The sequence below is a fragment of the Lynx canadensis genome, chromosome D2 (assembly GCF_007474595.2).
Source record: "Lynx canadensis isolate LIC74 chromosome D2, mLynCan4.pri.v2, whole genome shotgun sequence".
In the NCBI taxonomy this organism is placed as follows: Eukaryota; Metazoa; Chordata; class Mammalia; order Carnivora; family Felidae; genus Lynx; species Lynx canadensis.
In genome coordinates this window covers 25,026,614-25,040,377 of record NC_044313.2, presented here as the reverse complement: position 1 = coordinate 25,040,377, position 13,764 = coordinate 25,026,614, and the positions used below count along the sequence as shown (strand labels likewise).

Genomic DNA, 13,764 nt, shown 5'->3' with positions numbered 1-13,764 from the left:
AAACCTAATATATTTTCCTTTTCCTATCCAATCCAGTAGATTTCCCTTCTAATCCATTTGACCGAAGAATTAAAAAGGAACTGCTAAGAGTATGAAAGTATCACTTTCATTTGAAAATGTATACGCAGAATACTCATGGATATCTATAAGCCACTTGCAGGAACTATCTATAGCAAATGAGAGACTGGGTGTCTTGGTTTCTGCACATATTTGTTTTCAAGGATAGTTTCTATATTGAAAATGTGTAGCTTTAATGCCAAATTTCCTTGACTCCAAGATGCCATAGATTGAACATACACTCTGAATTTCATAATGGGTTTTGTCAACTTAATAATGGGTCTTCATGTAAATAAGACTACTATATTAAATCAAGGCACGTTTGGTTTGAGAAAGATTAAAATAAACAAAACTGCCTTTACAAAAAGATATGATAATTGATATTTACCTAAGACTTGATCTTCCCACTCTAGATTATGATACAAAAGGAATAGGAGGAGGGACTTAAGATGGTGGAATAGTAAGGGGACTCTGAGCTTGCCTTGTCCCTCGAATACAGCTAGATCAACATGAAATCATTTTAAACAACTAGGATATCAGTCTGAGGATTATGAAAACAATCTGCACAATTGGAGGGAGAGAATGTGACAGAAGCAAGGATTGGAGCTGTGAACTGGGGGAGAGGAAAGCAGTGGTGCTGCGTAGGGAAGGGAACCCTTTGGCAGGGAGTGGTCAGGAAGAGAGAGAAAGAGTGGTGGGGATTGAATTAGTGTAGGATTTGTGGGGGATTCTGTGATGCAGGGATCCCCTCGGTTGCACTGGGAGAGATTGCCCCCCACTTCCTACTGTACATTTTGAAGAGGGTTTTTTTTTTTTTTTTTTTTTTTTTTTTTGCCTTTCCAAGGACAAAAGGCTCACCAGGAGCTGTTGAGTGGCCAATTCAACTTCAGGGAACAGAGGTGCCCTCAGATGGATGATATCCTGGTCCCAGCTTTTTGCTGTGTGCCACAATAGACTCCAGCCACTGGGTGTGCACTGTGTGACTACTTTTCTGGGACAGGACAGTGAAGGGCTTGCTGTGAGTCTCTCCTCCAGAGGAGGGGAGTGGTCTGAGTTTTGCTGGGCCTTTTAAGATTTGGTGTTTCGAAACCCAGCCATTGGCCAGAAATAAAACACAGAACTGTGGCACTGGGAAGACAGGTTAAGGCTAGGGATCTGATGAAAGCCTGGGACGTTTTTCTGTGAGTTCCTCCTGAACAGCAGAGGCTGTGGGTTCCCATCTCAGGGGAGGAGAGGACGGGATGATGCCATCTTCCACCCACCCCCCTGCATACCAGCAGTATCAGACTTCAGAGAGAAACACAGCACCATCTAGTAGAGGCCGAAATTGCTTCCACCAAGTCCCACCCACCTACACCTTCCAGGCATATCTCCACTAGGGCAAGTTGGCCTGAACCAGAGTAGCAGGACCCTTGTCCAGACGACCAGCACAAATCCCTTCCACCTGCTTTGTCTACATTTTATAGTGTGCTACAATGTTTCAGCTCTAAGGGGAAACTGGATCTAGCTTCATTTGGGTTTCTTTTTGTTCGTTTGTTCATTTTCTTTGCTTCTCTTTTTGTTTGTGTTGTTTTCTTTTTCTTTCTTGGGTACAGAAAGAGAAAATTTGTTGTTCTATTTTATTTTTTTTTATTGTTAAACCTTTTTTGAATTTTTAATTTCTTTTTAAAAATATTTTTTTTGGGGCGCCTGGGTGGCTCAGTCGGTTGAGTGTCTGCTTCTCTGATGAACATGGATGCAAAAAGTTTCAACAAAATACTAGCAAATCAAATCCAACAATACATTAAAAGAATTATCCACTATGACCAAGTGGGATTTATTCCTGGATTGCAGGAGTGGTTCAATATCTGCAAATCAATAAATGTGATATACCACATTAATAAAAGAAAGGGTAAAAACCATATGATCATTTCTGTAGATGAAGAAAAAGCATTTGATAAAGTACAGCATCCTTTCTTGACAAAAACCTTCAAGAAAGTAGGGATAGAATGAACATACCTCAACGTCATAAAGGCCATATACTAAAAACGCACAGCTAATGTCATCCTCAGTGGGAAAAAAACTGAGAGTTTTCCCGTTAAGGTCAAGTAACATGACAGGCATGTCCACTCTCACCACTATTGTTCAACATAGTACTGGAAGTCCTAGCCTCAGCAATCAGGCAACAAAAAGAAATAAAAGGCATCCAAATTGGCAAGGAAGACGTCAAACTTTCACTCTTTGCAGATGACATGATTCTCTATGTAGAAAACCCAAAAGATTCCACCAAAAAAATCGCTTGAACATGAATTCAGCAAAGTTGCAGGATATAAAATTAATGTACAGAAATCTGTTGCATTTCTATATACCAATAATGAAGCAACATAAAGAGAAATCAAGGAATTGATCCCATTTACAATTGCACTAAAAACCATAAGATACCTAGGAATAAACCTAACTAAAGAGGTAAAATATCTGTACGCTGAAAACTATAGAATGCTAATGAAAGAAATTGAAGAAGACACAAAGAAATGGAAGAAGATTCCATGCTTTGGAAGACCAAACATTGTTAAAATGTCTATGCTACCCAAAGCAATCTACACATTCAAGGCAATCCCTATCAAAATGACACCAGCATTCTTCACAGAGGTAGAACAAACAATTCTAAAATGTTTATGGAACCAGAAAAGACCCTGAATACCCAAAATAATGTTGAAAAGAAAACCAAAGCTGGAGGCATCACAATTCCGGACTTCAAGCTGTTATTACAAAGCTGTAGTCATCAAGATGGTATGGTACTGGCACAAAAAGACACATAGATCAGTGGAACAGGATAGAGAACCCAGGAATGGACCCACAGATGTATGGCCAACTAATCTTCAACAAAGCATGAAAGAATATCCAATGGAAAAAAGTCTCTCAGCAAACAGTGTTGGGAAAACTGGACAGCGACTTGCAGAAGAATGAACCTGGACCACTTCTTTATACCATACATAAAAATAAATTCAAAATGGATGGAAGATGGAAGATGTAAGACAGGAAACCATTAAAATCCTAGAGGAGAAAATGGCAACCTCTTTGACCTCGACTGCAGCAACTTCTTACTAGACATGTCTCTGGAGACAAGAAAAGCACATATGAACTACTGGAACCTAGTCAAGATAAAAATCTTCTGCACAGCAAAGGAAACAATCAACAAAACTAAAAGGCAACCGATGGAATGGGAGAAGATATTTGCAAATGACATATCAGATAAAGGGTTAGTATCCAAAATCTATAAGGAACTTATCAAACCCAACACCCAAAAAACCAGAATAATCCGGTGAAGAAATGGGCAGAGGACATGAATAGACACTTTTCCAAAGAAGACATCCAGATGGCTAAGAGACACATGAAAAGATGCTCAACATGACTCATCATCAGGGAAATACAAACCAAAACCACAATGAAATACCACCTCACATCTGACAGAACGGCTAACATTAACAACTCAGGAAGCAACAGATGTTGATGAGGATGTGAAGAAAGGGGAACCCTTTTGCACTGTTGGTGGGAATGCAAACTGGTGCAGCCGCTCTGGAAAACAGTATGGAGGTTCCTCAAAGAGTTAAAAATAGAACTACTCATGACCCAGCAATTGCACTACTAGGTATTTATCCAAAAGATACAAAAATGCTGATTCCAAGGGGCACATGCACCCCAATGTTTATTGCACTATCAGCAATAGCCAAATTATGGAAAGAGCCCAGATGTCCATCAACTAATGAATGGGTAAGAAGATGTGAGATACATATACAATGGAAATTACTCGGCGGTCAAATAGAATGAAATCCTACCACTTGCAACAACATGGATGAAAGTAGAGTGTATTATGCTAAGTGAAATAAGTCAGTCAGAGAAAGACAAATATCATATGATTTCACTCATATGTGGAATTTAAGGAACAAAACATAGGGGCAGGGGAGGAAAAATAAAATAAGATAAAAATAAGGAGGCAAACCATGAGGGACTCTTAACTATAGAGTAAACACTGACGGTTGATGGAGGGGTGAGTTGAATCAGGGTGATGGGCGTTAAAAAGGGCACTTGCTGGGCTGAGAACTGGATGTTATAGATAAATGATCAATCACTAAATTCTACTCCTGAAACCAATACTATACTATAAGTTAACTAACTTGAATCCAAATAAAAAATAAATTAATTTAAAAAATTATAACAAATCTGCATTTAAATGCATTTCCATATAAAGAAATATAAATATATATTTTTAAATTGGGAAATATCCTTCATCTTTGCTCCTGTTCTCCTTGTTCGAAGGAATAGTTTTGTAGATGGTAGCTGGTTTCACCCTGGAGCCTGTAGTGGGACGGGTTTATTAATCATTGAATGAATCGGAAGAATCTTTTTATAAACAGTGCTTCACCCATCGGCCTCATGGACCCATGTTAGCAAGGCTTCAGTGTAGCTCTATTTGGTACATCATGACATTGATCCTCATCTCTTACTAGTTAGTATTCCCAACTAGTGCTCTTTTCAAAAGATTATGACCCTATGAGTGGGGTCCAAGGTGGAGCTAAACTGCCTTCTATAAAATTCTGCTTTAGATAAAGCAATGTCCTATGCAAAAGATCAATTGTTCCTAATTCCCTAGAGTTTGACTTGGTTATTATTTGTTTCAATTATGCCCTCCATCATCATACATGTACAGCTCCAAAGAAGCATCATAATAAAGTGAAGGGCAATAGAGCTGGTATTTGGTCCTGTACCAGCACAGCTGGCAGCTGGCGAACATGAAAGATGATTAAAGGGCTTCTACCCTAGAGAGTCTGCTCTAAACGGGGAATCCCAAGTCTGGATAGCTTTGGACCATTGATTATAGAAAGGTGATTGGTTGCTTTGGACTTCCTATGAAACCAGGGTGACTTTTTTTCCCTGGCATTTGCCATTGAGGCAAGAATGAGGAACAGAAAAAGGATGTCTGCTTAATCTATTTGAGGTTATCCAATGGTGCCTCGGCTGGATAATTTTGGCCTATCATTAGGCCTGCTTGACATTCTTTAGAAAAATACGACAGCTCAAATGTGGAGTTTCAACCTCTTGCCTTTTTAGCCTCATATTTGAATCACGTTTCACACAGGTCTCTGGATTTCATGCATCTGAAGTTCGCAAACCAAAACCGTGGAGGGAAGGGCAGATTTTCTAGTACCTTTGCTCCAAGAGACATTTAGCCTCTTATTGTTGGGCTCTACAAAGCTTCGTGGGCCCTAATTTCTCCTGGAAGGGCAAGCCCCAGCCTGTGTTTTAGACCGTGATACGCCTTTTGACAGGACAACCCAATTTACTACTTCTCCAAGATGACAAAGAGTTGTCCATAATGGATCACCCTTGTCCCCGTTCATCCCCCCTCAAAAGAAACATCTTGCTCCTTCCGTATTTCTTTTCCTTTTTCAGTTGCTCCCAGGCCTTACTGACTTTTCAGGATTCTAGACATTGTCGGCACATTATGGTTATGACAGAATGTCAATAGTCCTCTGAGACGTTGCTGCATGTGCGTTCATCTGCCCATTCTGTCCCAGTCTTGTTTCATCAGTGCTGACGGAGCCCTCTCATTTGGAATGTCCTAACAAGCCCCTGATTCTGCCTCGTCACCTTCAAATCATCCCACATCAGTCTGACAGCACTTTGATTCCTGGTGAATAATTCAGCAGCAGATTCTCTATGTCCAGAGCCCAGCATCACATTAGCAACTGGCTTCAGGGCACCTTATCCTTTTACTTAGTGGACTTTCTAGGGTGACCTGGATGGGAGCTGCCACATAGACAGAGAGGGGGAGGGAAAGAAAGCCTAATTATTCTCACGACTAGAAAACTTTAGGTGGTCCTATTAGTCTTAGATGTAAACAGATGATTTCTGTGAAACCCAGTGAATGTTGGGATCATGTACGAATGGGTGAAACACCTGTGAGTATGGTTCTTGAGATATGATTTATGCCTGCAGCCAAATTGGATGATATCTATTCCATAAACACCTATCACAAAACCGTATGATTGTGGAGGCAGTGACTAAAGGGTGTGTCCCGTCATTGCATTACAATTACAACTTCATACCACTGGTAACACTTTCAGAGACGTGGATACCTCAGGTCCCACCTAGAACATTGCTTGATGAGCTTTTGGGAGCCCAGCAATTGTTACCATCTTTCCTGGGTGAGACAGCTCAGATTTATAGCTGCTAAATGCATTAGGCTCAAGGTGTTTTGTTGATGTTAACATTTGCTGCCATAGTCTAATGCCACATCTTGTTTACAGCCCATAAATTTATGACATAAGGAGACCACTCAGAATTTTGATATATTATGGGAAAAAAAACACACAGCAATGCCAAACGCGTGAACGGTTTTACATTTCAGACAGATACTTTTACACACCGTTGATTGCATTTTAATATAACAGGGGTTTCATTTTGTTCTGCTGATGGATTCTGATCAGCTCTTGGCACTTAGGAACAGGGAAGTGAATGTTGCACATCTGGGAAAATAAAAGTTTTATTAAAGAAAACATGAGCCAAACAGGTATTTATGGCTGCCTTCACTGTCACCTTAACTGATTAAAGAAAGAGAGAGGCTGGTTCTTTGCTTTCTTTCCCAACAGGATTGCCAAAGTGGTAAGTATTAGACCAGATCCTTTCTCAATAAGTATTTGCTTTTGCTTATCCCTGTACCAAAAACATGTTCGTGAATGAACAAACAAAATGTCATAAAAGAAACCTTTGGTTTCACAGTAGCCGGATGCCTTTAGTTTGTGACATTACACGTCTATTACTAGGTGTACAGTATCTTCTACCGTTTGGATAAGCTTGAGGTATGGAGTTAATGACTCTTAGCCTCCGTGAGTCCAACCTAACTAGAGTTGGGTTGGGTCACAGGCATTTGCAAATATGGGGCTTTCTGTCATCCCAGTGAACTTTCTGGATGGGTGGAGGTGGTGGTGGTGGTGGTGGTGGTGGTGGGGCTCCCAATACTCCCTTGAAGGAAAAATTTATTACTTTCTCACTGTCATTTGCCAGCCAGCAAACCATTGAAAAGTTGGAGCCTTACTATCATCTTGTCATCCCCCTTGTGTTTCTAGGCATGGGTAATAACAGAGCTCTATTCTTATTTGTTACTTTTTGTGCTGAGCCCGTCTGTGATAAAAACCTGTCCTTCCCATGTGGACGTGGAACCTCTCAAAGACACACTTTTGTTTCCTTTAATATGAATCCCTCTATGGCTCCCCATTGTAGACTCTGTCCAGTGTGTGGCACACAAAACCTTTCCCAGTCTGGTTCAGCTTTACCTCCTGCTGTTCCCTACCTAACACTAATCCAGCCACACTGGATGTTGGCTGTGTGGTGAACACACCAGGTACTTTACAATTTGCATGCTTGGCTGTTTAATGCCTTCCCCCAACACAAGTCTCTGCATTTAGGAACTTACCTGTCAGTTGCCAAGGCTCCAACTGGTTCTTCCCTCTAACCCCTAGGCAGGCAGGAATTAGGAACTCCCATGTCCTTTTTCTCTCAGTAGATAGCATTTGCACATCGTGGTGTGGTTTTATTTGTCATTTCTAACAGATGATGAATCTTTCAAGTTTTATTCTTGTATTTCACTTACAACAATTGGGTGGTGATAGCAGTGGGGGTACAGGGTTTGGAATCAGAAGATCTGGGTTGGAATCCAAACTCTGCTACCCACTAGCTGTGTGACCGCGTGCAAGTTAATTTGCTTTTCTTTGTCTCTTACAGATCACATTTGTTTTTTTTTAATGTTTATTTATTTTTGAGACAGAGAGAGACAGAGCATGAACGGGGGGAGGGGCAGAGAGAGAGGGAGACACAGAATTGGAAGCAGGCTCCAGGCTCTGAGCCATCAGCCCAGAGCCTGACATGGGGCTTGAACTCACGGACCGCGAGATCATGACCTGAGCTGAAGTCTGACGCTTAACCAACTGAGCCACTCAGATGCCCTTTTTTATTTTTATTTTTTAACGTTTATTTATTTTTAAGACAGAGAGTCTTACGGATCACATTTGTAAACTGGGGATAAGAATAGCTATGCAAGATGCCTGGCATCAAAATGCCTGAGATATTGTAGGTCACAAACATACTTGTGGAAGTGGAGTGAATGTGTCCTTTGATGAGAGGTATTTTCTTTCTGAAACTGACTAGTCCACGGCACCCTGTCTCCATCACTCTTACGATTTTCCATGTGACCTCAAGAGCCTCAAGATCTGAGCTCTCCCCGGAAGTCTCCCTGACAACCATAGTCCTCTAACCTCCTATAACATCCATTCACTGTCTGTGTGCTAATAAAGATACTGAAAAATCTCTGCCTGGACTTGTTAATGTTCATATAATACTTGTATATCTTATCTTCTCATCTAGATTGGAAGCATCTTAGGGATAGGATCTATGTATCTTTTTGCACCATGACATCTCTTCTGTTCCATGAAGACATTTTATAAGACAGACACTTGGTTGTTATCTTTGTTAATTTAATTTTTGCTTGCAGTAGGCTTTATCTTTACAGTTGATATGCCCGTGGTGTTCGGACCATTACAGGAGCTGATGCATGCAAAGACCCTCCCTCACCCCTCCGTACCCCTACATCCTCCTCTGCACCATTCTTTGTGAATTCTCACCTTGTTTAGCTGGTGAGAGAAGTGCTGCTGAATACCAATGAAGCCTCTGCTACACATATATAGAAAAATGATGGAAATCCCTCAAGGGCACAACTCATAGAATAAACATGACCACTGTAATGTTCACTGCTGTTTCTTTACAGGCCTGTGTGTGTGTGTGTGTGTGTGTAGCTTGTTTTGCTTGTGAGAGTGATCAGGCCATATTAAGCGAAACATCAGAGGAAAGTACAAGAAGAACAACTCTACCTCTGATCCTGGGCCCTGCAGTCCAGGCTGGTATTGCCACAGAGTGAACTTTGTCTGTACCTTTCGCTCTTTGTCAGGCCGAGCTGCAGAAGCTCAGACAACAAGCTCTGGAGACCAAGCACTTCATTGAAAAGCAGGAAGTGGAGGAGAGAAAGCTCCTGCGGATCATCGCTGAGGCCGATGGGGAGAGGCTGAGACAGAAGAAGGAATTAGACCAGGTAGGAACATCTCCTCACCAGACCTCATCAGCAAGCACAACTGTGTGATTCAGCTTTTCATGAATCCTCATTCTTTATGCTCTTACATTCTATTTATTGGAAGAACAGCAGCAGCAGAAGATCCGTCTTCTGTTGATTAATTATGAAATATTTGTTCATTATTCAAGTCATTTTTATGAGCATTTACTGTCCTCCAGGCACTGGGGATACACTGACCAACAAGAAAATAAGGTCCTTATTCTCAGGGAGTTTACATTCTAGTATAATATAAATGCTCACATATAATTGTAATTAAAAATGGCATAATTCCAGGGCTAGAAACTCAAATGCATAATTAGGGGGTTAGAAACTTACATACTGTCAGGGGCACCTGGGTGGCTTAGTCAGTTAACCATCTGACTCTTGATTTTGACTTGGTCATGATCTCACAGTTTGTGAGATAGGGCCCTGGGTTGGGCTTTGCACTGACAACTCAGAAGTCTGCTTGGGATTCTCTCTCTGCCTCTCTGTCTCTGCCCCTCCCCAACTCGTTCTTTCTCTCTCTCAAAATAAATAGTAAAAAAAAAAAAAAAAAAAAAAGAAAGAAACTTAAATAAGCTTTCAGAGATTTGGGAGAGTGAAAAAAAGAGAAGTTGACCGGTGTAAGACAGTAAGGAGTGGTGGAAACTGGTAAGAGCTAGCCCATCATTAAGTCATTCAAATTTTAACATTTATAGGGGCGCCTGGGTGGCTCAGTCAGTTAAGCATCTGACTCTTGATTTTGGCTCAGGTATTGATCTCATGGTTTGTGAGTTTGAGCCCTGAGTTGGGCTCTTCACTGACAATGCAGAGCCTGTTTGGGATTCTCTTTATCCCTCTCTTTCTGCCCCTCCCCCATTCATATGTGCACATGCGCGTTCTCTCTCTCTCTCTCTCTCTCTCTCTGTCAAAATAAACAAATACATTTAAAAATTTAATATTTACAAAATAATGGGTTGGGAAAAAACCAAACTGATGGACCAAGAATTATTGGATGATGATGATGATGATGATGATGATGATGATTGATGATTTGTTGTACCCTTTCTCTTTCCAAAGGGACTGCAAATGCATGGAAGGAGCCCAGTGTTGACTGTCTAGCAGGGTCTTTCCAGTGCCCTGCCCACTGGGTACCTAGCATACAGGGGCATTTGAGACATTTGACAGAATGAAAGAGGCTGCCATAATGTAAAGTGAGACTTTTTGTTCCCTGACAGCCACGCCTCTCCTGATTTTTCTAGGTCATCAGCGAGAGAGATATTCTCGGGTCTCAGCTTGTCCGGCGCAATGACGAGTTGGCTTTGCTCTATGAGAAGATCAAGATCCAACAGTCCGTGCTGAATAAAGGCGAGAGCCAGTACAACCAGAAGGTGGAGGACATGAGAATTCTCAAACTTGAGATTAAGAAACTTCGCCGGGAAAAGGGGATTCTTGCCAGGAGTGTGGCAAATGTTGATGAACTCAGGTAATAGAAGACCTTTCAGAGCTGAGGTCACAGTAGCCTGAGGGGAGCTCCTGAAATGACCTTGTGTTCATGCTTGTGTGTCATGGAAAGTCTTTCTCAAGTTGTACAAAATAATTTTTTATATGATGAAATTATTAACGAATAATGAGAACAACTTTTCCGTAATTCAGAATCTATGTTGTGCCCATTCTATGTCACAAAAGAATGGACTCATTTCCTCTCAGGGAAATATAAGTGAGGGCAAAAAGATTTTTTTAGAAATGTATTCTGGATTTAAAAAAAAGAAATTTGAAAACAGACCACAGACAAACTAGTTACAATGCAGAAAATAATTTCCCCCAATGAGCTGTTTAGACTTCATTTAAGAAGGCAGTGTGCAAGCAATGGATCAGCAACATTTACATTCGGTCCTGGGAACATTTGCACATCTTTTTTCTTGGAATTATATACAGAATGAAAAGAAGAGAAAAGTTTAATTTTATCACGATTTGAAAAACTCTGTTTCCTTAGAAGGCAGCCAAATTTGATGTCTCACTCTTGATTTATCTTCCGCAGCTTTTACTTTAGCTTAGTGTGCCTTCTTCTTGCCTTAAATCTTACATTATACAAGATCTACTTCCCCTTTGGGAAAACATCACCATGTTTTATATAGGCAATTGCAGGAAACCAAATAAGAGGACTGGTGTTGTTTCAGTAGCTATCCTTATTCCCCCCAGACTTGTAGATGAACAGTATCCTTGACCACCTTGGGACAAGGACACGGTTTGCATCTGCTTCTTAAATGAATTAAGTTAGAAGATAGTTTTGATATTTAGATGCAGTGAATATATTCAGGAATAGCAAGAGAAGTTGCCACTATCCAGGATGGATCAATACTTTTTATTTTTTTTTTTAGAGTTGCTCGTATTTCAGGTGATGAAAGTAGTACAAATTCATTGTAGAAAATGTGGGAAATGAAGAAAAAATATAAAGAAGGGATTAGAAAATCACTCATAAGTTTACTAACCAGAGATACCAACCATTGACATTTCGAAGACAAATGGATTCATTCTAAGTAGCTATTGAATGATCTCAAAGATCATCACTAAACTTGCCAGCCATGAGTTATTTTTGTTATATACACAAAGGACCAAATTCTACCCATTCCTTGTCAGTATGACTGTTTTGTTGGTAATAGATTTTATTTTTCTCTTCAATGGGAGGGCAACTTAGGAAAGATATTGGAGGCAAGCAGGCATGAATTCCAATCTCAGACTTGCCACCCACAAGCTGTGTGACCTTGGGCAAATCATTACACTTCTCTGAGCGTTAGGCTTGTAGTTAAAATTAAACACGGAAACAAACACAATGTGCCTAGCACAGGGTCTAGTACAAAATAAGCTGTCAGTGACAGTAGCTAATACTCCTGCCCTCCTGTCTGACGGCGCTCTAGATAATCGAAGTGTTAAAAATATGCTTTTAATTCTAAGCAGCTTGTTCTGAGCTCCCTGTTGAGTGAACATCGTGCAGTTAATTCTAATGGTTTGTCTTGCTAATGAGGGGAAGTTGTATTATTGGTTTAAATGAAGCAATTAAGTAAAAGAGATGGCTTGGTATTAGTAATCTGCACACCCACAGCAGACGAGGACAGATAATAATATCCTTGTTGCCCGTATCAGTGTGAGTGTTTGCTTCTTCTCCGCCCCCCCAGCAAAGCGTCTTGTTCAATAGGGTGGCAGCCAGCTCACAGGGTACTGCGAATGGCTATCGCACAGTACCTATTAGCTGGAGATTTCCGCAGTTTGGAGAAGTAGGTTTGAGCCAGAGCTAGCTCTTCAGGACCGTTGCAGCCATCTGTGTAGTTGTGGAACATGAAATAAAATATCACTCCCAACTCGGTGTTTCTCAATCCTGGCTGTACCTTAGAATTACCAGGAGGACTTTAAAGCCTATGAAACCTGGGGCGCCTGGGTGGCTCAGTCGGTTAAGTGTCTGACTGGCTCAGGCCATGACCTCATGGTTCGTAGGTTCGAGCCCCGCGTTGGACTCTGTGTTGCCAGCTTGGAGCCTGCTTTGGATTCTGTGTCTCCCTCTCTATGCCCCTCCCCTGCTTGCACTCTGTCTCTGTCTCTCAAAAATAAATAAACACTTAAAAAAATTAAAAAAAACACAACAACAACTATGAAACCCAAGTAACATGCTAGATGAATTAAGGCAGAATTCCTGTGGGATTTGGTCTAGGCAAAGGTAGGTTGTAAGGCTCCCCCAGGTGATTCCAGGGTGCAGGCGGGTACAGTGCACCGCCCTGATTGGTGTCAGGTTAACACCGGAGCCTCAGTGTCTTGCAGTCAGGTGCTGTATTTTGAAGCAGAACATAAAAGATATATTGTTCTTTATATGGAGATATTTAGAAGCATTGAAAGGTATATTAAAATTCTCATAATTTACTTCCTCCGTGTTCTTTCCATACACTTCCAAATTCCTTGGGTATTCAGAATCATGATTCTGAAGCTCTGGTCCTTTCATTAAAGAGAAAGCTGGAGTCTGCTCTCTGTAGGGATTGGTAACATCTGTGTCTGGCTCAGATTGGGGGCTGGTCTTGGTTCACAGAAGTCTCCCTCATTCCAACTTTTTATGTAAGATGTAGTGTGTAGATAGCCACATAAAGACATGATTTTCAAATGGGAGGAGAATTTCTCTGCAAAAGAAAGTTCATCTTTTTTAGGCAGGAGTTTTTTCACATGCAAAGAGAATTCTTGAAGGAGAGGACGCGATGCCGAGCCCTGGAGGAGGAACTGGAGAGCCCCATGAACGTGCACAGATGGAGGAAGCTTCAGGTAACACCTGGCAAAGCTTTCCTCTCTTCCCCGAATCTCTTCTTCTGCCCTGCACGGTGTCCTAGCTAAAGCACAGTAAGAAGCTTGGTTTTATTTAATCCTATGCAAATTGTTACCTAACATGTAAGGCTGGATCGAATGTCAGTTGGGTTGTTCCAAACCCAGATAGTTTACTTGGGTTTTGTTTAAAAAGTCTTGGACAAGGGGGTCTGTGTGGCTCAGTCAGTTGAACACTCAGCTCTTGATCCTGGGGGTCGTGGAATCTAGTGTTGTGTTAGCCTCCGCAC

The 13,764-nt window shown here is 41.2% G+C and overlaps 1 protein-coding gene across 1 annotated transcript in view; it reads left to right on the top strand.

Annotated features, from left to right (window-relative positions):
- The window catches only part of CFAP58 (cilia and flagella associated protein 58), a 104,163-nt gene that overhangs the window by 37,898 nt on the left and 52,501 nt on the right, over positions 1-13,764 (top strand). Inside the window, exons 12-14 of the mRNA XM_030335515.1 lie at positions 9,038-9,178; positions 10,438-10,661; positions 13,366-13,477. Of these exons, the coding sequence (XP_030191375.1) occupies positions 9,038-9,178; positions 10,438-10,661; positions 13,366-13,477 (477 nt within the window). The remainder of the gene's footprint in view (positions 1-9,037; positions 9,179-10,437; positions 10,662-13,365; positions 13,478-13,764) is intronic.